Raw genomic sequence first — 25,673 nt, 5'->3', positions numbered from 1 at the left:
GTAGTGTTAGGGTAGTACATTGCATGCTAGGATAGTTTCTTGCTTGTTAATTGGTATATTGTGCTTAATTTCTTGAATCAAACATGCCTAGAACAAAGACATCGACTAGGAGGCCGGGTCGGGACGATGCATCCTCATCCATGGTTCCACCCACGGTGGACACCATGGGTATTGTTTTTAATAACCCGTCCTTTTTGGACAAATTTGTAGGATTATCCCACCTACCGTTCCGGCCTACCAAGTTCTACGACCCTTTAGCCGCTAGGGCTCTAGGGATCGAAAGCGACATGGTTCAACTATTTTCATTTACCAACTTTGATTCTTTCCTTACCATGCATGCTCTCACATACAAGAGGCTTACCCTCGAATTTTTGTCTTCTTTGTATGTGCATCGGGATGAGCATAACTCACCCCGGTACTTGTCCTTTCAACTAATGAACTCGGGCACCATTCAAATGTCGGTGGCCCAAGTTAATGCCGCCTTTGGGTGGACATCCGACCTGAAATATGGTCCTAAGGATGGCCACTCAAAACACTACAACTCCGGGTTGTTTTGGCGGCAAATCAAGGGGAAGATGGATAGAGATCCCCGTAGGGATAAGGTGACTTCCATCGTCAATCCCGCCTTTCGGTTGTCCCACAGGACCTTCTCGTCTACTATCTTTGCTAGAGGAGATAGTTCGGGTGTAGTCTCCATTAGGGAGTTACAGTTTATTTGGCACCTCACCCGTGGGGACGAGCGTCTTGACATGGGAGCATGGTTACTAGACCACCTTGACGGTGTAGCCCGGGGTAGGGGTGATATTACTATCGGTGGCATGATCACCATTCTTGCGCAATATAATGGGATTGATTTTTCTGACTTGCAGGCTATCCCAGGCACTACGAGGCTTGATATGCGCACCTTGAGAGCCATGCAGTGGCTTGAAGGGACATCCCAGCCGGATTGCTATTTGTGGCTCGTAGCAGGCAAGCCATACGCCTACTTGCCCGATCCGGAGAGGACGGTGGTTTACAACAAGGACAACTGGATCTTCGACCCCGACTTCGCCTGGCACAAGGACGGAGGCACGGAGTATGTAGACCGCAGTCCCTAGCCTCAGCAGGGGGATGAGCAGGCCCACGGGGGCCAAGGAGGTGATGATGCTGATGATCATGATGATGACGAGGAGGGTGGCCCAGATGCGGCCCAGCAGATCCCGACGCAAGACTTCACTTGGCTCCGCCAAGGAATGGAAGATTTGAAGCTCGAGGTAGCGGATTTATGACCTCCGCCTTCAGAGACCTGAAGAGGAGTGTTGATGATATGGCCTCCCGTTTCCCTTATGGCCCGGGCGGGCCTAGCTCGTGATCCCTTTCCCTTTCCCTTTAGTTACCTCCCTCTCCTTAATATTGTAAGTCCAAGTATAAACATTGAGGACAATGTTTGATTCTAGCTTGGGGGGGGGGGTCTTACTTGTATTTAAAAAAAAAAAATAAAAAAATAAAAAAATAAAAAATAAAAAAAAGACAAAAAGATTTACTGCTTTCCTATACTAACCTTAACTTGTTTGCTAGTATGTCTTTCCTTTTTGCAGATTGGGAACATTCGAGACGCGGCATGAGTTTGAAGAACGATGCTATGGCCGTTAATTGGAGCTCCCGGGAAGCAAATTTGGTGAGATCTTTTCTTTTCTTTTTTTTTTTTTTTTGTGTGCTTAGGATAGTTTAGTTTAGGAAGTAGTTGAATGGTTCGAGGATGTTTGATCGGTTTTAAGGAACCTGGGATTGTTGATGTTGATATCATTCGATCACTTGTTTGTCGATTGGGATTTTATGTGATTTTTATGCCTCGTTATGTGCCTTTCAACTTATTCAGTTGGCTTAGTTGTACATATGTTTGTGTTAGATAGGAAAAGCTTCTACTATGAGGATGTGTGGCTTAGCTTATATGATATGCCTCGTAGTCTTTTCCTATGTTTTTGGATCATAATAAACTTGTCTAATTGCAAAATTTTAGAATATTATTCATGTTGGATTCGAAATGTGAATGAATGTGTATGGAATGTCTATTTCCACTTAAGCCAGTGATGAATACACAGTTTGAGTCTATTGTTGATCAATGTAGACGAGTCTAGGCGAAGGGTAGGGATAGAACACTTTTGTCATGTGAAACTCTATGCCTTTGGGCTGTGGTAAGATGGAGTCGCTTCCCGGTTGTGGATTTGACCCCCTTGATTGGTAGTTGCTTTATTTGTTAGATCCCGTGAGGTTTATTTGTTCTAGACTTCATCATTCTTGTTGAGTGGCATATTTGGATCCTTTATTACGCATTTTTCGATCTTTGTGTTGACTAGTACCTCCCGAGACCGACTTGACACTTTTAAGGGAGGAAGAGGGCACCTTTTTCATTTTTCTTATTTTGTTCCTTTTGTTTTGTTACAAATTGATTTTCTTTTTACATCATCTTACTTGCTAACCATGTTGAGCTTTAATTCCATTCTTGGTTAACCGTGTTACGAACCCGATGGCCAATGTTTTACCAACCCTTAGTTGTGAAGCGTTTACCTAGATAGGTTTGTTGAGCTTATTGTTTACTAATCAAGAAATAAAGGTTGATAGCTGGTTTGAGCAGGTGTGAAAGTGAGCCTAATTGTAAATATGTAATGTGAAAGTCATTTTGCCATCAATAAAAAAGGAGAGAAAAAAAAAGAGAAAAAAAAAAGAATTTAAAAAGAAAAAAAAAAAGAAGAAGAGAAAAGCCGTCCGAATTGTGAAAAAGGCAAGGACACATAAATAAAGTTTTGAAGTTTGAAAGAGGTCATTTGAGTGTGTATTATATGGATCATTTGGGATGTGTAAGAATGTGAATCAATGAGATTGTGGAAAGTGAATTACATCTTTTGAACTATTGTTTTTGAGAATTGTGATTCTTGCGCTTCATTTAGGAATTAACCCCACTTTTTAAATTGTTTTCACCTACCTTACCTATTGCCTATACATTACAACCCTTTAAGACCCTTAGACCTTAGAGGTGTTCGGTTCTCAAACGGTGGAGGGAGATACCTTTCAACCCTATGGAAAGATTATGCGTAATCGAGATGTCGGGATACCTTTGTTATTTCCTCAAAACATCACTTTTTCCGGTTCCTTCGAGGAATCACGAGGGGCCAATTAGGGTGGTGATTTGAAGCAAAAGGGGAGGACGTGGCCGGTTTGGTTGGGTTTAGAGGGAAGCATGATTTCTTTGTTCTCTATGCTTGGTTTAGGTCTTGTTCGCATTTGATCAACGATATCTTGGATTGTGTGTCTCGTTGCTTGTTTGAGTGAGTTTTCATTCCGTGCTTAATTTGATTTGTACGCAATGGCATAGTTTATTTGATCTTGTGTGTGTTTCCCTTGGTTTTTGCTCGAGGACTAGCAAAAGTGTAGCTTGGGGGGTTTTGACAAGCGCACTTTAGGGCGCGCTTTAGAGCATATTTTAGGATGATTTTGGATGTATTTGGGGTCGTTTTGGCCGATTATTACCTTGTTATGCTTACGTCCCCCATATTACGTGCTTCACGGGTTTTCGGTTTGTTTTTGATGTGTTTTCAGGTAATATCAACCGAGTTTAATCGGATCCCGAGCCCTTGATGCGTAACCAAGCTAGCCTTGACCGAAGTCCGAGGAGTTAAGGAAGTTCAAGTGTCGTGCATTGATTACATAGCACAGGCAGCACGGCCGTGTTACCATAGGCACACCCGTGCTGGCCTATAAGCAAGCAACCCCAGGTAAGGCAGCACGGCCGTGCAAGCCAATAGCACGGCCGTGTCAGTATCCACGCACCCGCACGGCCGTGCAGGCCATTAGCACGGCCGTGCCAGATGTTTCCCGTGCCCGTGTCAGCTTCAGTATGAGCCCCGTGCTAGAGCATATTCAGCACGGCCGTGTCATTTTTAGCACGGCCGTGCTAGGAAGCTGCACGGCCGTGCCATATATAGCACGGTCGTGCCAAATTGAAGAAGAAATCCGGTTTACCTACTGACAAGCTAGCACGGCCGTGCAAAATACAGCTCGACCGTGCTGATCCAGGGTTGATTGCGCGCTTGATTTCTCCAAATTTGAAGACGTATATAAGGCTCGACTTTAAGGAGATTTGGGGACAGTTGTTAGAGAGAGTTTTTGAGAGCCTTTGTAGAGAGTTATTGGAGAACGTTCTTAGTATTAGAGATTCATTAGTTTTCTTAGAGATTATTCTGGCGATTTTAGTTTTCTTGGATTTATTTGAAGCAAGATTTGCGAAGACTCTTTGTATTATCCATTGACGACGGATATCAAAGTTCTGAACTTTTCCATTGATTCGCATCAATACAATTGGTATTATTCATTCTTGTTTATTAATCAAGCTTTATTATTCCTTAATCAGAATTCATGTTTATATCTATTATGCTTTTGAAATTCATTATTGCTTTGATTATGAATATGTGTGAGTAGTCTCCTAGCTAGGGTTTCGGGATGAAACCCAACCTAGGTAACCTATGTAATTGAGGATTGATTTTGATAAACGGATTGTGATTAAATTGATTATATGCGATTGCATGTTAATTCATTATAATAGGAGTAGCTAACCTAGAATCTTGAATTTGATTGCATGATATCCTTGATTTGAACAACAGATTGTGAATTGAGTATTTCATTGTTGAATGTGGTTTGATTATGTATCGAGTAATGTTAAGTGCATGAGAAATCCAAGCTTAATATTGCCTGTTGTCTTCCTACCTCATGATATTGATCAGACATATAGTCTTTGCATATCCCGTTTGTCTCTGTGATTCCTTGTTGCGTAGTTACCAATGGTTTGGTGAATTCCCGTCTTCCCTAGTGTCTTAGTTTATCTGGTTTATCCCATCTTATTAGTAGTATTTTAGAACACCATTTTCCATTGATTTCGAACTAGCTTAGGTTTAAGATTGATTTGCAATTACTCTCGTTCCTCGTGGACCGAACCTTTATTTGCCATTGTTGGTTATAGGGTGTTCGTATAAGTATTGTTTGATTGAGAGTTAGATTGTAGCGACCGATTTAACCCTCGTCAGAGTTGGGAGGGCATTGTTCACATAAAGGGGTTGGATGGAGAGCGATCGAGTACATCATTTACTCGCCACAAAAATGAGAGTTGAGTGTATGAGCACTAGTCTTGAATTCTATATGCTCTTGTGGTTTGCTTTATTTGACGATTGTTAGGGAAGATTGGTAATTAGATGGATTTTATTGGTTGACTTTGAAGCATGTTTATTTAATTTACCCTGGATCGTTTGTGCTTGATTTTTACTTTTTGGGGTGAAGCATATTATTGATTCATTGATGAGATCTTTGCTTAGGGACAAGCAAAGGTTTGGCTTGGGGGAGTTTGATGTGTCTATTTTATGTAGTATTTTACCCCCGTCCCTTGGTCATAATTAGTAGTGTTTTTGGCTCTTTAGAGCCACTTTTATTACTAATTGGTGTTTTCTAGTGTTTTCGTAGATTTGGTTGACTTTTGTAGGGATTTATGCTTTTGGAGTATTTTCCCGAGATATTTTGGAGCAATCAAGAACATTGGAGAAGCACGACCAGATTTTATAGCCCAGGGCCAATTAGAGCCATCTAACCGGTGATTAAGGGCTCGGTATAGGTGATACCGGGGCATTTGGACCAAGATTCAAGACCGGAAGAGGAAACCCAGATTGGCCCGAAGAATTGGGGCCCAATCGTAGTCCAAATAGTGGCCCAAGTGAGCCGCCCGGCCAAAGAGGCTGGCGCCTGGAGGCGCGCCCGGCCGGGCGGGAGAAGCTATGGTTGGCGCCCGGTGACGCGCCCGGTCGGGCGCGAGATTAGTATTATGAGAAAAAAGGCGCACCCGATCGGGCGGTGCCTCGCCCGATCGGGCGCGTGTATTTATTAGTGGACGCTTAACATCGTTTTAATTTGTTTTAGTTTAGGATTTTTGTACGGAGTATAAATACTCCTCTGTAATACCATTTTAGGATCTATCTCTTTCCTTCTCTTTTTCTTTTACTCTTTCCTTACTCTCTTAATTATTCTCTTAGATTTCTTTCTCCTAAACCTTTGCTCTTAATCTACTCTTAATTCCAGATTTATTTTGGTAACGATTTCTCTTCTCTTAATCTTAGTTGTTTATTTTATTCCTTTCATCATGACTTATTTTATTGCTTTGATTAGTTTAGTTTTTACTATGTGTGAGTAGTTTTATTTCTAGGGTTGATGGGGATCCATAAATAATATGAAGGGGTAATTTATTGTTGTTGATTGTCAATGCTAGATTAATTTCCAATTGATGGATTTAATGCTCTGTGACTAGATTAGGCCTATCTTTTATGCATGAGTTTGACAACATTGATTCGAGATTCGAGAGATGAGAATTAATGTTTAGGTCTAGTTTCAATAGGCAGATTAATTTATAAATGGTTAAGTCGAGATTCGAGAGATGAGATTTAATACCGGTAAATTAATTGTGTGATTGTAATACGTAGCAAAGGCCCTTTACAATCTGGTTAATTGATGCATTGATGATTGACTATTATTGATTATTGGTATTGCGTGATAATTTCTTATTGAATTGTTTTAACGTTTTACAATTGCGGCTTGTAAAAGTATAGCAATATTAAATTGATGAATCGAGCAGATGTTAATTTGATATTAAAGGCTATTTTCAATAAGAACTTAGATCTAGTAAATTGCGAGCCTGTTAGATCTATGTTGATTAATAAATTGCGAGAGCCTGTTAATCATGTTATTTATGCAATGTCAATGATTGATTACTATATTTTACCCTGGAGTATTATTTATTGGTGAACCTATGCCCTAGATCCTTTTATATATTGTTTTCTCCCTTTTCTTAATCGTCGTAGTTTAGTTTCACATCCAAACTTACATATTGGTTACTTTATAATTTAGATTACTTTATTTAATTAGGAATAGAAAGACCCGTTTCTCTGTGGATTCGACCCTAATTCCCTATCTACATTAGTTAGAGGATTTAGGAATTACTTTTGATTAGGGGATACGACTTTACCCTGTCAAATATTAATGCACAAACAAAACTATTATTGGCGATCACTTGAATTATAATCAAATTAACCCTAATAAGATTATTAATTATCTTATTAAGCGTGATTACAAGTACAAATTCCTTTTAAACATGCATAAAAGATGCGATCAAGCAATAACAATAAATATCAAGCAACATAATAATAATATTAATAATCATAATGATAATAATAAATCATAACAATCATAAAAATAATCATACAAAAGCATAATAATATAGCAAGATCCTAGGCATGATACTAACAAGATTAATCACAAACCCTAGCATGTCACTAAGCAATAAAAATCAAAGCTTTAGCCCTAACATGATACTAACAATCATAAATATTAGAAAGAACATAGGAAGCATCATAATAAATTTACCTAAGACATTATACTAAGAATCAAAATAACAACCTAAGCATGATTTCTATATCATAATATCAATTAAACCATTAAAGTACTTACTTGGATGTCTCGTACCTCTTTCTAATAACAAAATACACACATTAGTAACTTCAAGAAAAATAATAAACAAAAATTAAATTAAATAATTGAAAGAAAGATTTGGGACCAAACCCTCAGAAATTAAACCTTTCATGTCTAGGGCGAAGGCAACTTCGAATTATGCTAGGTGTATCTAAGTCTTGTGAATGCGGAATTTTTATATTTGTGAGAAGGCTAGTTTAGAAAAGAGAGAGATATTAATCAAGAGGATCTTGATGAGAGTTGGTGAATGAAAACGGAGTTTTTAGAACACTATTTATAGAGAAAATCAACCAAAAAGATAAAAAATCAAAACAGAGTTCTGACGCGTAAAACGGGGATTAGCGCAAGACGCTGACATTAGCGCCAGGCGCCAAGCGTAGCGTCAGGCGCTAATGCTAGCGTTTGGCGCTGACTAAAAATTTGACGCGTTTTCTAAAATCAGATAGAAATTGTCGTACAGGAGGATAAAATCGTATTTTCCTCAAAAATGTTCTTTTATTCTAATTAAAACTCTAAAAGTCAACAAAAGTCAATTTATCAATGCTAATTAGATTAGGAATGAAAAGAACCTTCTAGAAGAATCTAGAAGACTAAAACCATTAGATTAGGAATGAAAAGAACCTTCTAGAAGATTAGGAATGAAAAGAACCTTCTAGAAGAATCTAAAAGAACCTTCTAGAACACTACTATTGGACCCATATCATGGACCAACAAAACTGGATTGGCTGTTTTCTCAAAATAGGTTTTCAAAAACAAAGATAAGATAAAAGAAATTAAAACTATCTGCAACACTAAACTTTTCACACTTTCAATTCATTTAATTATGATTCGACGTGAAAGGTACTCATCACTAGGTTTGGTTTTGGGGAGACACAAATGGGTGTCTACAGTATCTGGCTGTCTTAGATCATGCCCTTAGCGCCGTTCTCTTAGCTCAAAGAGATGACATCCAGCTCCCGGTCTACTTCACTAGCCATGTTCTTAGAAACGCAGAATTTTAGTATCCCATAGTTGAAAAAATTTTCTTCGCTCTCTACATGGCTGTCAAGAAGTTAAAACCTTACTTTTTGGCACATCCGGTTGTGGTCTACACTGACCAACCGATCAAGCGGCCAATGACGATTCTGGAATCCTCGGGCCGAATGCTCAAGTGGGCTATTGAGTTGTCGGGACTGGAAATCACTTTTGAACCAAGGAAGGCAATAACGGGGCAGGCATTTTCCGACTTTATTGTCGAAATGACAAGGCCGGCTGAGCCGAATAATATTGATTAGGCTTGAAAAGTGTATGTGGAAGGGAGCTCCACTATGAATGGTTGTGGTGCAGGTGTAATTTGTCAGTACCATGAGGGGGACAAATATGACTATGCACTACGGTTCAAGTTCCAAGCCTCAAATAATGAGGCTGAATATGAAGCCCTGCTCACAGGCATCTGCAAATGCAAGGTGGCAGGGGCAACAAAGATTGATGCTTGCTCTAACTTCCGGTTAGTAGTAAGCCAATACCATGGTGACTATGAAGCCACCCATCTGGAAATAATCAACTACTTGCAGGCGGTCTAAGCTGAAACTGGGACACTTAAAGACTTTCATCTAAGGCAAGTGCCTAGGTCTAAAAACAACAAGGCGGATGCTCTGTCAAAATTTGCATCCTTCGCCTCCTGTGATACGCCTCGGTCAGTCTTCTGGGAAGTTATGGAAAAAAGGAGTATATCTAATGCAGGGCCCATTGGAGTACTTAACCGAAGCTCTACCTTGATGGATAGCATCTGGGCGTACTTGAAAGATGGTACACTCCTTGATTCACCCCAGGAGGCGGCCATACTGTAAAAGCGAGCTACAAGCTTTGAGATGAGCAAGGAGAGCTATTCAAAGCAGGTTTCTTAAAGCCTCTATTGAAGTATTTTACCCCCAGTAAAAGGGGAAAGAAGTTTTTGAAGAATTGCATGCGAGATATTGCGCCTTTCATATAGGCGGAAGATCCTTGACCGTCAGAGCCAAGCGACACTACTTCTTGTCAACCCTTGAGTCAGACGCTATGGAGATGGTTAAAAAATGTGACAAGTGTCAAAAATTTTGCAAGCTAATCCATCGTCCGACCACTGACCTGACGGCAATCAACAGCCTAGTATCTTTGCCAAATGGGCATGGATATTCTAGGGCCTTATACGGTTGCTCTAGGCAGGAAGCGCTACATCTTACTGGCTGTGTATTAATTTACCAAATAGGTAGAGGAAAAGGAGGTTTAAAACATCAAGACAAAGGATGTCATCTCCTTCATCTGGAAGAACATCATCACCCGGTTCGGGGTGCCTATGTCTATGGTTTTTGACAATGGTCCTTAGTTGTAGGGAATATTTCAAGCCACCCCACACTTGAGCCCCACTGTGATCATACACTTAAGCATGGTGGCGTCCAAAGAGAAGGAAGCTAGAGCAAAAGAGTCGCCAACAAGTTTTAGGAACTTGTAAATAGTTCACAGAGTGAAGGTTACACCCCTTAATGATCCAGGAGATCGTTAACTCCAATAGGTCTGGAACAATGACTGGATGTTCGGGGATGAAGGTACAAATTCAACCTAAAATAGGTTAAACCTGCTCTAATAATAGGCCTCTACTTTATTCTTCTCGTATTCATGTGCGCTTTCTGACTAATATGCAATCAATAGGTTTATCCTAAACCTGTTTAATCTATGTTGGTTGAATATTAATACACAAACAAATTTATTATTGATGTTCACTTGAATTATAATAATATTAACCTAAACAAGATTATTAATTATCTTATTAAGCGTGATTACAAGTACAAATTACCTTTAAACATGCATAAAAGGCGTGATCAAGCAATAACAATAATAAATATCAAGCAACATAATAATCAACAAATTATATGTAAATTATTTGTCAATTAACAAATAAAATGAAATAAGTCGTAAGTTAACAAATTTCGTAAACAATTCGTTAATTACCAAATTACGTGAAACAATTCGCTAATTTACAAATTACGTGAAACAATTCGCTAGTTAACAAATTACGTTAAATTATATAATTCGACACAACAATAATAATCATCATAATCATATTAAATCATAATAATAGCAAGATCCTAGGCATGATACTAATAAGATTAATAACAAACCCTAGCATGCCACTAAGCATTAAAGATCAAAGCTTTAGCCCTAACATGATACTAACATGATACTAACATAATATTAGGAAAGAAATAGGAAGCATCAATATAAATCATACTTAATATTAGAAATATTAATTATTACCCTAAACGCGATAGTAGGAAGATCAAAACATTATAACATGATACTAGAAATCAAAAACAATCTAAGCATGATTTCTATATAAAAAGATCAATGAAACAATTAAATTACTTACTTTGATGCCTCGTACCTTTTTCTAATAAAAAAATACACACGTTAGTAACTTCTAGGAAAATAACAAATCAAAACAATTAAATCAAATAATTGAAATAGGGATTTAGGACTAAACCCTCAAAAATAACAAACCTTTCATGTTTAGGACGAAGGCAACATCGAACTTGGTTAGGTGTTTCTAGATCTAATGAGTGAGGAATTTTGAGAGAGGGAAGGTTTAGAAAAAGAAGAGAGAGATAGAAAGCTTCTATCTTTTAGAGAGAGAGAGAGAGAAGATTGTAGATGTAGATTAAAAACGAGGAGATACGACCCATATTTATAGAAAAAATAGCACAAAAATCGAAAGAAAAGAGTTTGAGTCTTTTTGGAATAAATGATCTCCTGTCGCCAACGACAGGAGCAGCACCAGACGACAAGATAGTCACCAGCCGACAGGTATCGTCGCCAAGCGACAGACCCGTCGTTTGTCGCTGGGACAACTTTTTTGCGAATTTTGTTTTATCATATCTTTTGATCCAGAATTTCAAATAAGTCATATAATATGTCGTTTGAAAGCTCTTCAAGTCTACTTTCCAAATCAATTAGAATCAGATTAAAATATTCTTTAGATATAAGATATGGCTGAAATAGTGAAAGGGTGTCAGTTTTGGATAGAGTTTCGTATTTCATTTATATCTTTTACGTTATAGCTTAGAATTGATATTATAATATCTCATTGGAAAGATAATTTCAAGATATATCCAAACATATAAGATTTGGATAAATATTATGAGGCACAAGAATAATATCTGACTGTCTTTGAACATCTTTAAATTCAAATAGAATTAGGATTTTAAAAAAGGAAAGTTTTATTCAATTTCAAACTCTTTGATTTTATCTTTTAAAAAAGGATAATTAAGATCTTTTAGAAACTTACGGAAGTTTCTAATTTATCCTAATTAGTTTAGGAATAGGATTAAACCTTTGGACCCTCCACATGATCATTGGGTCGTAGGTAAGATCCGGTTTGAGCCCAATTTAGTATTTTGGCCATAACTTCCTCAATATTCATCGGCATTGGGCTTATAATATATCGTTTGAAAGGTCTTTTCAAGCCCCATCCAACTACACTATTATTGGACCCATATCATGGACCAAACTAAACTAGAATGCACGTTTTTCATAAATAGGGTAAGAAAAGAAATAATTTCAAAAACAGAAAGAATAAATATTTTAATAAAAACATCCTCATCACTAAACTTTTCACAGTTTTCGCTTTGTTCGATAATCAAATGACATGAAAAATATTCATCACCAGGTTTGGTTTTGGGGAGACACATTTTGGTGTCTACAAGACGCCTCAACTTAAGTCTTGGTTGGGAAATCAAGGGATCTCAAGTTATTTCGCATCAGTCGGCTGACGCCAAGCAAACGACCAGGTCGAAGCCTTCAACAAGTTAATCTTAGACGGCATATAAAAGAAACTTGAAAGCGCTGGCAGCCTATGGGTGGATGAATTACAACACGTCTTATGGGCCATTAGAATAACAGCAAATGGAGCAACCGAAAAGACCCCATTTCTCATGGTGTATGGTGCATAGGTCGTATTGCCTATCGAACACTACGAGCCGTCTCTTCGAATCATGTTGTATGATATAGAAGCAAACTAGGAGGCCATGCGGCTGACAATGGACTCACTCCTAGAGCGCAGGGGCAATACCGCCTTGCGCCATGAGATCTACCGCCTGAGAATGACTCGGGCCTATAAAAAGAGAGTACACAAGCGCCCTTTGAAAGTTGGGGACTTTGTGCTACGGAAAATGGAGGCAGTCGGTAGGACAAATGAGCAAGGGAAGCTAACCCCAAATTGGGAAAGTCCTTACAGAATATATGAAAAAATAAGAGGAGGCACCTACCGCCTGGAAACACCAGACGGGAGGCAGGTACCAAGAATTTGGAATGTAGATATCTTTAAAAAGTACTAATTCGGAAGTTTTGTAAATTTTTGACTTGTTAACAAAAATCTGCCTTCATTTCCTAACATGTCTTTTAAACATTTTATTAGAGAGCCGCCTATACAATGTGACGATGGACCAAGCTCAAAATTTATTAGAGCGTCGTCGCGCCGTCTGCACAATGTGCAGACGGACCAAGCTCAAAATTTATGAGAGCGCCAATTGCACAATGTGCAAACGGACTATGTTAAGCTTCTATAGATATTTGAACATCGCAAGCACAATGTGAAGGCGGGCAATGTTCAAACTCTATAAAGTACCGCCTGCACAATGTGAAAACGACCTTACTTGCTTAACACTGTTTAAAATTGTCTTATAAAGGGATCGTCTGTCCCAACAATAGTCGTCCCTAATATTATTCAATGTTTACAAGTTAAGTCACAAAGACCTAACAGCTATCTATTTTTCTAAAAGAGGCCAATGGACGGATATACTCTATTTAAACAATCGTCTGCTCCAACATGAGTACGACTGTCTTCTCCAACATGAGTCAGACAACCGGCTACATCCATTTGGGCGAATTCGTTGAAGAGAAGCATCTCCCATTTGGGTGGCACGATGCTCAATGAACAAAAACAAGCGGCCCTACCAAATGCGTTAAGGCAATGCTCGCAGTCTATTTTTGGACTGTCATAGTACATGCGTAAAGCGACTATGTTATTGCTTTGGGGCAAGCAAGGCGGACAATTTTTTTTTCCAAAAAATAAGCTTCTTTTCTCCTTTTGTTTATAGATTGTTTTTTGGGGGTTTTTATTGTCATTCATTCATGTCATTCTTAGTTTTAAGAATAGTTTCTCTCTTAGGTTGAGAGCTTCTCTCTCTAGATTAGGCTAGATTAGGAGTAGTTTTTGAGAGAGAAAGTGAAGGATTTCAATGGTGATTGAGAGATTGAAGATACAAGGGTGACAATTGTGTTGAAGATCTTCTCTATTACAATGAGCATTCTTAACTCTATCTCACCTTAATGCTTTGTTTGATTTCATGTTTGTTTGGATTGATTTTGATGTTTGATGCTTGATTAGTGTAGTTATTCTTGATATATTGTTGATTCTTGATTTCCGTAGTTGTTAGTTGATAGATGATGATTCTTGAATAGTTGTTTGGCTAGGAATTGGGTGAAACTTGTATGATTGATTAATTGTGATTAATTTGGGAATTGTGTTGATTGATTGTTGAGATTAAAGTGATTAATAAAGGCTTGCATGTGTGTAATTCGATTAGGCCTCGAGAATTATGCTAGATTGCATTGTAATTGCTAATGACACGAACAATTGATTTAGTAATTGCAATTATCGATTGGTTTTAATTGTGATTCTCTTATTTTGTTATTCATAGTGAACCCTAGCTTAACAATTGGGAGATAGCTCTTTGATTCCAATTGATTGCTCTTATCATTAGTCTTCACAACCTTTGATTGACTTGATCTTTCCAAGTTGTTGCAATTGACATGATTATTTGTTGATCCCCGTTCCTAGTGTTTTATTTCTTTTGTTAATAATTTTGTTAGTTGTTAGTATTCTCTCTTTACCCTTTGATTTTGACCTAGCTTAGGCGCATAATTGAAAGTGCTTGAACATTACCGTTCCTTTGGGTTCGACCCTTGACTTGCCTTTATACTCGTATTTAGGTTTGTTAAGTGTTTATAAATTTAGTTTGACCGAGGGAAGATTAGATAACGACCTAGTTTTCCCCACGTCAGTTGTAGATGGTTAAATAACCTTGTCATCTTTTGCACATGGGCTTGAAGTGGCTTCTCGGGTCTAAGTCTTGCACTATAGACCCTAGCCCATACTTCTTGCCTTTCTTTGCTAAGACATCCATCTTGTGGTGGCTTGATCCTCATGTTAGACAATGACCTAGTCACTTCTTCCACGAGTCCATCATAGTTGCCCTTATCGCTCTTTGTTACCCTCAAATTGACCACATCTTCTAGAGCCTTAAGAATTACATCCGGAAGGTAGTTGGAGAATTTCTTCTTCCACTGTTCCGGTATGGAGTTTTCCATGAGTCGGGAAACTCTCTTGAAATCATAACTCCACTCCTCATGAGCCATATCGCTCATAATCCCTTTTGAGTAGAAACTCGTGATGGGCGTATCCAAGATATTCTCTAGGTAGCAATTGCGGAGGATCAAACGGAGTTCCTCTTCCCATTCCTTGAAGTTTACCAAATTCAAGCTAAATGATAACTTCTCGGGAAGTTCTGGGAACATAAGATTGTTGTCGATAGTTGAAGACATTATTCTACAATTGAAAGAATTTGAAATGAAAAACCATTCATGATATTTAAATAAGATTGAATTCATGCATTTTTAATTTAACTTATTTAAAACGTCTTATTCACACATTTAAAGTTGTCCCCTTTTTGGGTGAGAATAAGTCGATTCCAAGATTCAAATAAACAAAGAGTGGTTAAGCATGCTTTGGCTTGTCTTAACACTCAATCTCCTAAGGTAAGCAACGCTTTGATAATGGCTCCAAGCCACTCTTAGTTGAATAAATCGTCGCATCTAATGCTCTCTCAACAATTTATTCACTTTGCCACGATTTGTTAGGACTCCATCACTCATATCGTTGATCAACACCAAAATCAACTTGCATACCCGGTATTCCATACGCTCCTAGGAGAGGTAGTGATGCCTCGCTTTGTGATAAGTGGCATTTATGCCACTATTTAGATCCTCTAATCGCGGTATTTTTCTACGTTTGTCCCTTGTTTCTACCCCTTTTGCTCCGTTTATCTCTTTATTATGTTTTTGTGCTTTTCCTCGTGTTTTGTAGGCTTTTGGAGTTGATTTTAATAGAATGAAGAGCTTGGAGAATTGGAGTTCATTTGAAGATCTACAAAGGAAGTTAAGGAGCAAGCAAGCAAGGTCATGCGGACAGCGCGGGTCGCACTTTCAGAATGGCGCGGGCGCGCCAAACCCAGCTCGGGCGTGCCTTACATTGGGTTCGAAAATATTGAAGGAGGCAGAATGTAGGCGCGATTTGGGCGCGGCTTAGGCGCGGGCGCGCCTAAGATAGGCGCGGGAGCGCAAGGGCCTGAACTCCAAAACTGACCTTTGTTCACTCTTTTAGCCATAACTTTTGATCTACACATCGGATTGAGGTGATTCAAATTGCGTTGTAAACTAGACTTGAATAACGTTCTAACGATAGGTCGCACACCACAAGAAGCCTCATAGAACAGAAGTTATTGATATTTGAATTTGAATGTCGCTGCCAGGCCGAAACCCAGATTGGCGCGGGCGCGCCATTCTACTGCGGTTCTATTTTTAGCCCGATTCTCTCCTATTTTTGGGGAATTATTGATGGTGGGTTTCTTTGGGGTTTTCTCTCTCCTCTTTGAGGGGTTAAACCCTAACATCTCTCCATCAATCTTCACATAAATTAGGCTTAGATTTAGTTTTAATCTTTGTTATACTTTGTAATGTAGATTAAGAGTAATTTAGGGTATTTTAGAGAGATAAAGTGAAGAGCTTCAATGGTAGATTGAAGAAGATGAAGATGCAAAGTGACATTGTTTTGGATTCCTTTTCAATACTTCAATGAGCATTCTAAACTCTATCTCATTTATTGTTCTTTCTTAATTTCTTGCTTGATTAGAGTAGTTGTTTAGTTTAATTGCTTCTCTTTGTTCTTCTTGCTGGGTTTTGTGTTAGTTGTTCATGATTAGTGAGTAATTCCCTTTACTAAGGGATTGGTGATAGCATGTGGTGAATCTTGAATGTATTAGGCTAGACAAATGTTGGTTATATGTGATCAAATATACCTTGTAACCATGTTTTACTAATTACTCCATGTGAATGGCCAATCATGTGTTGTAATTGGGTGGATTGAACTAAGTTATGACGATAGTGTAACTTAGGGATATCCATTAGGTGATCGATTCTATGCAAAAACCTTAACTTTCACAGCTTATGACGATAGTATGAGCATGTGTTAAGTTGGGAAAGCCTTTGACCCCGATAGGTGGTTAGATGGTATTGTTGGTATTGCCTTATATGAGATATTTGGTTTGCATGTAAACTCATTTCCATTGCCTAACTTTATTGAAGATCATTGTCATGTTTGACCCTCTCACTTGGTGTTAGTTTAACTTAATATTAATCTCATTTTGTTTATTGTTCTATCCATCCTATCTCTTTGACCTAGCTTAATTGGTGGTGGTGTTGATAGTGTTTATGTCGTCTCCGTGGTTCGACCCTCTACTTACCACTAAACTTGTTTAGTGTAGGTGTAGGTTTATAAATATTGTTTGGTTGAGGGTAGTTAGTCCAACGACCTAATTATCCTTCACCACTTTGGCGTAGCCCACTACTACCCTCGTTCGGTTGGTAAGTGTTGTTTTGGAATGGCAAGTTTTACTCAATATTTAGGGACCTAGGGTTTCTATGTTTGTTGATTTAAGTAAACTTAATTAATCATCACAACATTCGAAATCCTAAACATGCATCTAACATATAATTCATATACATAAACATATATATTTATCGATAAACATAAATATAGATGCATTTGGCAACTAGCATGACCCCTTGAGATCTTCAAATCTTCAAAAGGTCTTCATTTGCAACTTCATGGCTACGTCTTCCAAGAACCTCCATCTTCAAGACTTGACCATAATTAAATGCAACTACTAGTATCTACGATTAGGACTAATCTAAATATTAAGGTACAAAAATATTCAATGGTTCGCAGACCGTATTAGATTTACAAAAATACATCACGGATCGCAGTCCGTATTTTTTATCCTAATTGGGCCCCACTAGTTGCAATTTTATAAAACCTGTAGAGAATATACATTCCATTCATCCATTCACTATTTGTGAATGGCCCATGCATTTTACAACGATAAACAAGTAACAATGCATAAACACGCATGAACTAGTAACTAATCTAGGTGGGTAATCCAATTAACACGCCTAATTAAAACTAGTCAAAGTTCTTTTAACAGGTTATGTAAATAAGCACAATTAATATTTGAAGCTCCCACTAACTTCCGCATCCAACTGAATTAATGCAATTAATTAAGCCGGTTAAACCATTTGTCAAAATAAATTTTTCCAATGCCGTTCAAAACCGAGGCCTAGCCTCCTAAATTTTTAATTAAAATAAATAAAACGGCCAAAAAGCAAAATAAAATAGCCTTAAACCCGGGGTTATATGTGCTACGTGAATGAAAGTGTGCACCATGCCACACCAAAACCGCAAGCACGCAACACTACTCAAACGCACACCCCTACCGCACCAAGCCCCAAGCCACGCACCAATATGCTCGTGCTTGCACCAGTCGTGGCTAGCCAAGCAAGGTAGCACGCACATCGCGCATAACACCATGTTGTTGCTGCGCCGTGCTGCTACTTGGTGCTTGCTGGTGCGCCATGCTGCTGGCAGCAAGCAGCAGCCACGCACATTGCTTGCACGCAAGCACGGGCAACCTCCTTAGCAGCCACATGTGGGCTGCTATGAAGCCCGGCTAGCCAAGTGATGTTCTTGCCACGTTTTGCGTGCCATAGCCTCGGGATTTTGATCCCAATTTTGCGTGACATAATTATTAATTCTAAATTAATTTTAGGACTAATTTATTGAGCAAAATGAAAAATTTAAACAATTCAAGAATAAATTAAAATAAAATTTTCAAAGTGCATGTAACCAAAATAATTCCCAAGAACCATTCTTTAATTAAAATTGGTTTAACTTGGTGCAACAACATAAATAAGGCAATTTCTCACCTTTAATTTAATCAATTTAAATTAAACTTGAGATTTTGACAAAGTAAGAGGGAGTTGGAAAAATATGAACTTAAGTTCAATTAAAGATTCCAACTTTAATACTTGTGAATCCTTGAAAAATTATATATCTTCCAATGTGAAGATAAACAATTTTCTATCACAAAGTTTCAAATTTTATGATTCCAATCAACTAAAAAATGATTAAATCAACAAAGTTTAACAAAAATTCATGGAATTTAGTAACATAAAGTTTCAATCACTTAACATAATTAAAGATTGAATCTTTAATACTTGGAAGCCTCCAAGAACAACAATTTCACACTTAATCCAATTAGTTTGCAATTATGTAAAAAAATAAAACCAAGCTTTCAAGCACAAATTACTACCAAGTAATCATGCCTAAAGAGGTTTAAAATTATATATAAAATATGTATTGAACCAATTACATAACCACCATAAATATGCAATTAATTTTCAAGGTTAGAAAGACTTAAAATTTTTCGTAAAAATGAAAAATCCCTCGAAGAGTGCATTTCTCGTCGTTTTTTTGGCTAAAAACCATCCCCTGGTGGTCAAGGGAATAATCGGTCGTTGGACAATCACCCTCGAGCCAAACACTATTTCTACATAAACTAACCTAAGACAAGTCTAGGGCAAGTAAAGGATCGTATCCACATGGAATGGGTATGAGTACACCGAGAATATGAAACGGTTGTAATCTAGCTCGACCACAAATGGGAGGTTTGATTAAATAACTACTATATGGAGACAAACACTAGGGGGGAAATGGGAATCGACACCAACCAAACCAATAAATCAAAACAATAGGCAAGCATGTACACAAATTGGGTGATGGAGAGGGTACTCCACATTTCCTTCTTTAGAAGCCACAACACTAAGCATTCCTAAACCAAACTCAACTAACAAGATAGGCCAACCAAGTCTTAATAACGGGAAGTAGACTACTAACTCGGGTTTGTCTTTCGATCGGTCCAAGAAAGCATTAAGGCACAAACAATTGGGATTTCTCACCTAATTGTCGCAACTAAGACTACTACATCATTCTAACAAGGAACCATAATCAAGAGGAATTTAGCATAATCATATAAGAGTGGGCTCACAAATAGACTCCATCTTTCAATGCTAACATAGAAGTGAATATATGAGCAACAAGTGGCCAACCAATTACACATGCAATTAACCAATCCCTTAACAATCAATCATCAACCCAAAATGAACATGCAAGCACAAACATCAATCAACCCATGGCTTGGTTGGGTCTTCACCTAATCCCTAGCTAATTAACTACTAACTAAACATGGTAAAGGACATCATAACAACAAGTTCTAATTCTAGCATTAAGTTAACAAGTTAAGAGAAGTAGTAGGAATGAGGTAGATTGGACATGCAACAACAATTAAACAAGATCTAGAGAGAAATTAACAATTCAAAGTAAATAAAAACTGAAATTAAAGAATAAGAGATAGAGGAAAGAGATTACTTAAAATGCTTCAAAGTTGAGAAATTGTTGAATTCAAGAGAATAATCTTCAATTAATCTACTACAATGATTGAGTTGAGAGAAACTAAGCTAATTAATAAGAGTTTAGAGAGTTAAGGGACTAAGGAGACTAAAGGGAAGAAGGTGATCTTCTCCAAGGAAGAATATGCAGAAAACTGAAGCCAAGGGTCGTATTTATACACCCCGAAATCACATCGTAAAATCCGCCCAAAAATATTCGGGTTTGCATGTAGGAGCGCCTTCTCCTACAAAGAGGAGCACCCGCTCCTACATAGACGAGCGCCCGCTCCTCAGGCTGGAGCACCCTCTCCTGGCTCTTGCGCGCCCTCTCCTACTGCAGCAATTTAAGGCAGTTTGTGAAAGATCAGGGATGAGCTCCCGCTCCTACTATGGTGCACACCCTCTCCTAGCTGGGAATAAAGAGAGGCAGATTGTGGCGCTTAGGGTAGGAGAGCCCTCTCCTCAGGGGTTGCACGCCCTCTCCTCTTGTGCTTTGCTACCAATATAGTTCTTCAGGTTCATGCTATATAACCAATTTCTCCTTGCATCTACAAACATGAACAAACACATAAAAAGGATCGAGAAAGCCAAAAGCTGTAATCATACACAAAAAAGGATTCGGAAAGGGGGTAAAGAAGGGAAAATGGCAACAAAATTGTGTTAAAAATGCCATGTTAAGTGGACAAATAAAACACTTATCGCCTGGAAGAATAAAACCATTTCCAGAACACATTTTCCGCCCAAAATTCACTAATTTTGGGTAAAAATCTGGATTCGAGGCTGATGATAGATTTAATACGAGGTAAAAATAAATAAAACGAGCTACTAATCTAATTAGCACTTGAAGACCAGAAAAATTAAGCCATAAAACACCTTGAAAAAATATTATGATTTTAAAAATAAACGAGCGAGGCTCCGATACCGCAGTTAGGGTTTGGTAAGTCCAACTTACCGCGGAAACAACCCCGACCCAAAGAACCACTCGCAATTAATAACACCATAATGCATAATAAATAAAAATAAAAGGATAAAATCATAATTTACCTTTGTAGCGTACTTCGCCCTCAAAGTCGGGCTCTTACTTGTAAGCTTTAAGCTCCGAAAATACGTGAGCCTCCAACGGAAATCCACCCGCAAAAAATACTAGCGACTTTTAGGTCCGTTACCTCGAGGTTAGCGAGGTCCGACCAAAACCCGAGTATTGTGCGAGTTTAAGAGTTTTTGCTAATGCAATGCTCTATTGAACTCCTACTCAAGCACTCTTCCTAAAAACCCAAGATGGGTATTTATAGGCAAGAGGGAGAGTGGGTGGAAATTTTTATCCCATCAATGAGGGAGTCATGAAATTCCACAATTTATTTTAAAGCTAAATTAAAATAAATAAGCAAACTAATAATAAATCTACAAGTGACACTATCATATGTAAAGGGTGGTGAGGACCACATGGAGATTAGGGGTCCATACTTGCTCCCCACTCAATACTCTCCTTGTGCCACATGTCCCTCACCCAGTTGCTTTCCATATGCTCCCACTTTCTCCCCTAGTACACGGCCCTATGGCCCAGCTACATCCCGTCGAGAGCCCAGCCCCGTGCGTGCGCTGCTAGCACGCAATCTTGCGGCTGCAAGCTGCTGCTAGCATGCGTTGCTTGCGGTTGCTAGCACGCTGCTAGCTATGGTGCGCTAGCACGCACCAGCCGGCCATGCATGGCTTGGCTTGGTGCGCTTGCTAGCCACCTATGCTAGGAAATTTTCGCCCCTATCTCTCGGATGCTCGGGGCATTCCGATGCTAGGGGTATATTGGGAAAAATTAACGATTTATTATTATTTGCGCGTCTTGTCATTTACTATTTTTGACTCGACTTCCGACGCTCAGTTTTGATGCTCTAAGCTCGAATTTCCAACGTATAAATATTTAATACTCGGGCGACGAATTAATTTCTTCCGAATTAATTCGTCGAGTCGGTTCGTTTACTTCTAAGGGTGTGACCCGAAGGGTTCAGTCAAGATTAAGCTGTAATATTAATTATGCATTAATATTAATGATCGGAAGCAGAATCCACCTAGGCATTCCGATCACTTGACCTTACTGAATATATTAGATTTTGAATAATTCTGAACCCGCTAACGGAATAGTACACTTGTTCGAAGGACAACATTCCTTTCAGTGTCCTCATTGGTTCGGACGGTCATCGAGAATAGGCCCCAATCTAATATCTCCACATTCGTTTGCCTTGGGATAGGAGGTAGGGCTTTCTTTCCAGCAAGGAGGGGCAGCTCCTTATGCTAGCGGTTGTACAACCTGTTTCTTTGGAAGTATGGGGTGGAGACAATATAAAATTTAGACCTCCAATCCTTCCACTTATTCTCCTTCCCTTGCGTCATCATATAGCCTTTCTAGTTGGTCAGAGTAAACCAGCCGCCCCGCTTGCATGTGGACTCTTGCTCAAGTAATGCATATGAGCGAATGCCTCGAAGTTGGGCTCCACCTCCAGCATCTCACTGGCGGCAACGTAGCCCAATATTTTAACCCAAGAATTAGCGGCTGGTTGCCAAATACCCAGCTGTTATCTGTTCAAAATTCTCTCTACAGCCGGATGAAGAGGGAAGCGCAAAACTGCCTGAATGGTCACCTTGTACCAACCAAAACACTAGTCACCATAGCTAACTTTCTCGGGCCAGGTGATTGTGTCCTTACCATCTGGCACGGACAACAGATAACCATGTCCTATGACATGGGTTGAAATAAATTTGCCAAAGTCGGCTGTCATCTTTTCCCGCATGCTGTTGGCGACTTGCAAGAAATAAGGGGCATTCTTATGAGGCCTTTGGCCAGATGCATGAGGCCTTTGGCCGGATTATAAAGGAACCTTAACCGGTCGTCCAATTTATCTTACTAAGCGTGATTTTCAATTACATATTCCCTTCAAACATGCAATATGGTGATCACTAAATATATAATAAAATAAACATTAATATTGGAAGCAATTCAACAATAAATTGTTAGTCAAATCAAATTAATTAACCTAATCATGATACTAGAAATATTAAAATAAAATAAGTAATTAAATCAATTAATTACTCACATTAGGCGCGTTCCATAAAATTGCTACATCATGAATGAATTGTTAGTAACTTCAATAAAAATATAAATCAAATTTTAAATTAAATAAAAAGTAGAGTTGATTTGGTCCAAAATCTTAGGTATTTGTACCTTTCACGCCTTAGTTTAAGGACAGAACCTCGGGTCAAGTATGGACTCCTTGGAGTGCTTAAGGAAGGAATGAAGTTATTAGTAACATAAGTTTGAGGCTTAGAGTATGAGAGATAGAGAAGAGAATAATTTTTTTGTGTAGAAGAGAGGAAGAGAGAATGATTTGGTGCCCCGAACTATAGAAAGGGGGTATTAATAGGGAAAATGTGTGGAGGGAACACACGAAACCCTAAAAAAATAAAACCCTAGTTTTGAGGTGCCTTGACACAACGGAGATTGCCGCGACACATCAATGTCTATCATGACACGGAAAAATATGTCGCTACGGGACAAATTAACAGCCCTAGAAAGATAAAACGCGTGCAGGTTTTACACGGAGAAAACATGGGAAAATTCCGTGACACGGCATAAAATGCAGTGACGCGGCAAAGTCCACCATGACACGACATGTGGCGCTGTGTCACGGTGTACTTTTTTATTCGACTTGTGTGATGAAACGCGAAAAAACCAAGAAAATGAAACCACCACGTCAACCTTTGCCGCGTCGCGACATTTTAGCTGCTGCACGATAATTCCAGTTTTTTTTACGCATTTTTAAAACTACGATAACTTTTTATCCCAAAGCATATAATATATATTACTGGAAAGCGTATCTAGTCTACTTTTAAACCAATTGAAATCAAGTTAAAATCTTTTGTAGATTTTTAGATATGTTCGTTTTAGTGAAAGGGTGTCGGTTTTGGACCGAATTTGGTATTTTAATAAGAGTTATTCGTTTTAAATTGGAATTAGGCTTATGATATATTGCTTGAAAGCTTATTGAAATGCCTATCCAACTAAATAATATTTGGATCAAAATTATAGGGCCACAAAATCAGTTTCTCTCGGTTTTGCGATGTGGACGCGAAAAGTGGAAAGTAAGTTATGATTTAGGAGCAACTTCTTCAAGAAGAGTTGGAATACAGTAGGGGAAGATGTAAGCAATGTTGTGCTTAATTTCCTGCAAACTGGAAAGATGTTGAAAGAAATAAATTCAACATCTGTCACGCTGGTTCCTAAAACAAAGTCTCCTACAAGTGTGACTGAATTCAAGCCTATTGCTTGCTTTAATGTCCTTTACAAATGCATCTCCAAAGTTCTTTGTGATAGACTGAAGCAAATGCTGCCTTTTCTTATTGCTGAAAACCAAAGTGCCTTTGTGCATAGTAGATACATAGTTCACAATGTTATGGTCTGTCAAGATCTGGTGAGACATTATGGTCGTTCTGGTGCTTGTCCTAGCTGTCTCATTAAGCTTGACTTGAAGAAAGCTTATGATACTGTGGAATGGGACTTCATTGAAGAAATGATGCAGGAACTCAATTTCCCTAGGCATTTTGTTAAATTGATCATGATATGTGTCATATCTCCAAGATTTTCTCTGATGATTAATGGTTCACTTCATGGATATTTCCAGTCTAAAAGAGGATTAAGAAAAGGGGATCCTCTCTCCCCCCTACTTTTTGTCTTATGCATTGAATACCTCTCCAGGATTCTGAAAATTATCAGTCTAAAAACTGATTACAGTTTCCACCCAAGATGCAAGGCAGCAAGGCTCACCCACCTTTGTTTTGCAGATGATCTAATCCTTTGTTGTAAAGGGGATGTAAAATCTGTTAAATTGCTTATGAAAGGATTTTAGGCTTTCTCTAAAGCTACTAGCTTAAAATCTAGTCCAAAGAAAACTTCTGTCGATTGTGCTGGTATTCAGGAAGATGTAATAAAGGAAATACTGCAAATTACAGGTTTCACAAGGGGAAGACTTCCTTTCAGATATTTGGGGGTCCCAATATGTTCAAAGCGGATAAGTGCAGTAGAATGTGAGAACTTGATTGATAGAATGTTCTCTAAGATCAGAACCTGGAGCTCCAAAAATCTTTCCTTTGCTGCCAGGGTAACCTTAATCAACTCTGTGCTCCTAAGCATTCAGGTGTATTGGGCACATATAATGATCATTCCTAAGGCTATCTTTGATAAGATTAAGGTGATATGTAGAAACTTTCTCTGGAATGGAAGCTTACATCACAAAGCTTGTTATATAGCTTTGAATGATATTTGTAAGACAAAGGCTGCAGGTGGCTTAGGCATTCAGGATGCTGAAACTTGGAACACAGCAGCTCATGGCAAAAATGTTTGGGATATAGCTCAAAAGAAAGAGAACCTTTGGATAAGATGGGTGAATAGTGTTTATCTCAAAGGAAAGAACTGGTTTGATTACAAACTACAAGCTGATGCAAGTTGGTACTAG

The 25,673-nt window shown here is 38.5% G+C and overlaps 1 protein-coding gene across 1 annotated transcript in view; it reads left to right on the top strand.

The window, feature by feature from the left end:
• Nucleotides 1-25,673, top strand: part of LOC110681676 — a 56,399-nt gene extending 30,726 nt beyond the window's left edge. The window contains exons 3-4 of the mRNA XM_021857815.1: nucleotides 24,402-25,031; nucleotides 25,137-25,673. Of these exons, the coding sequence (XP_021713507.1) occupies nucleotides 24,402-25,031; nucleotides 25,137-25,673 (1,167 nt within the window). The remainder of the gene's footprint in view (nucleotides 1-24,401; nucleotides 25,032-25,136) is intronic.

The sequence above is a fragment of the Chenopodium quinoa genome, unplaced genomic scaffold (assembly GCF_001683475.1).
Source record: "Chenopodium quinoa cultivar QQ74 unplaced genomic scaffold, ASM168347v1, whole genome shotgun sequence".
Taxonomy (NCBI): Eukaryota; Viridiplantae; Streptophyta; class Magnoliopsida; order Caryophyllales; family Amaranthaceae; genus Chenopodium; species Chenopodium quinoa.
Note: the sequence above shows the minus strand (reverse complement) of the source record. Positions and strands in the feature narration are given on the sequence as shown.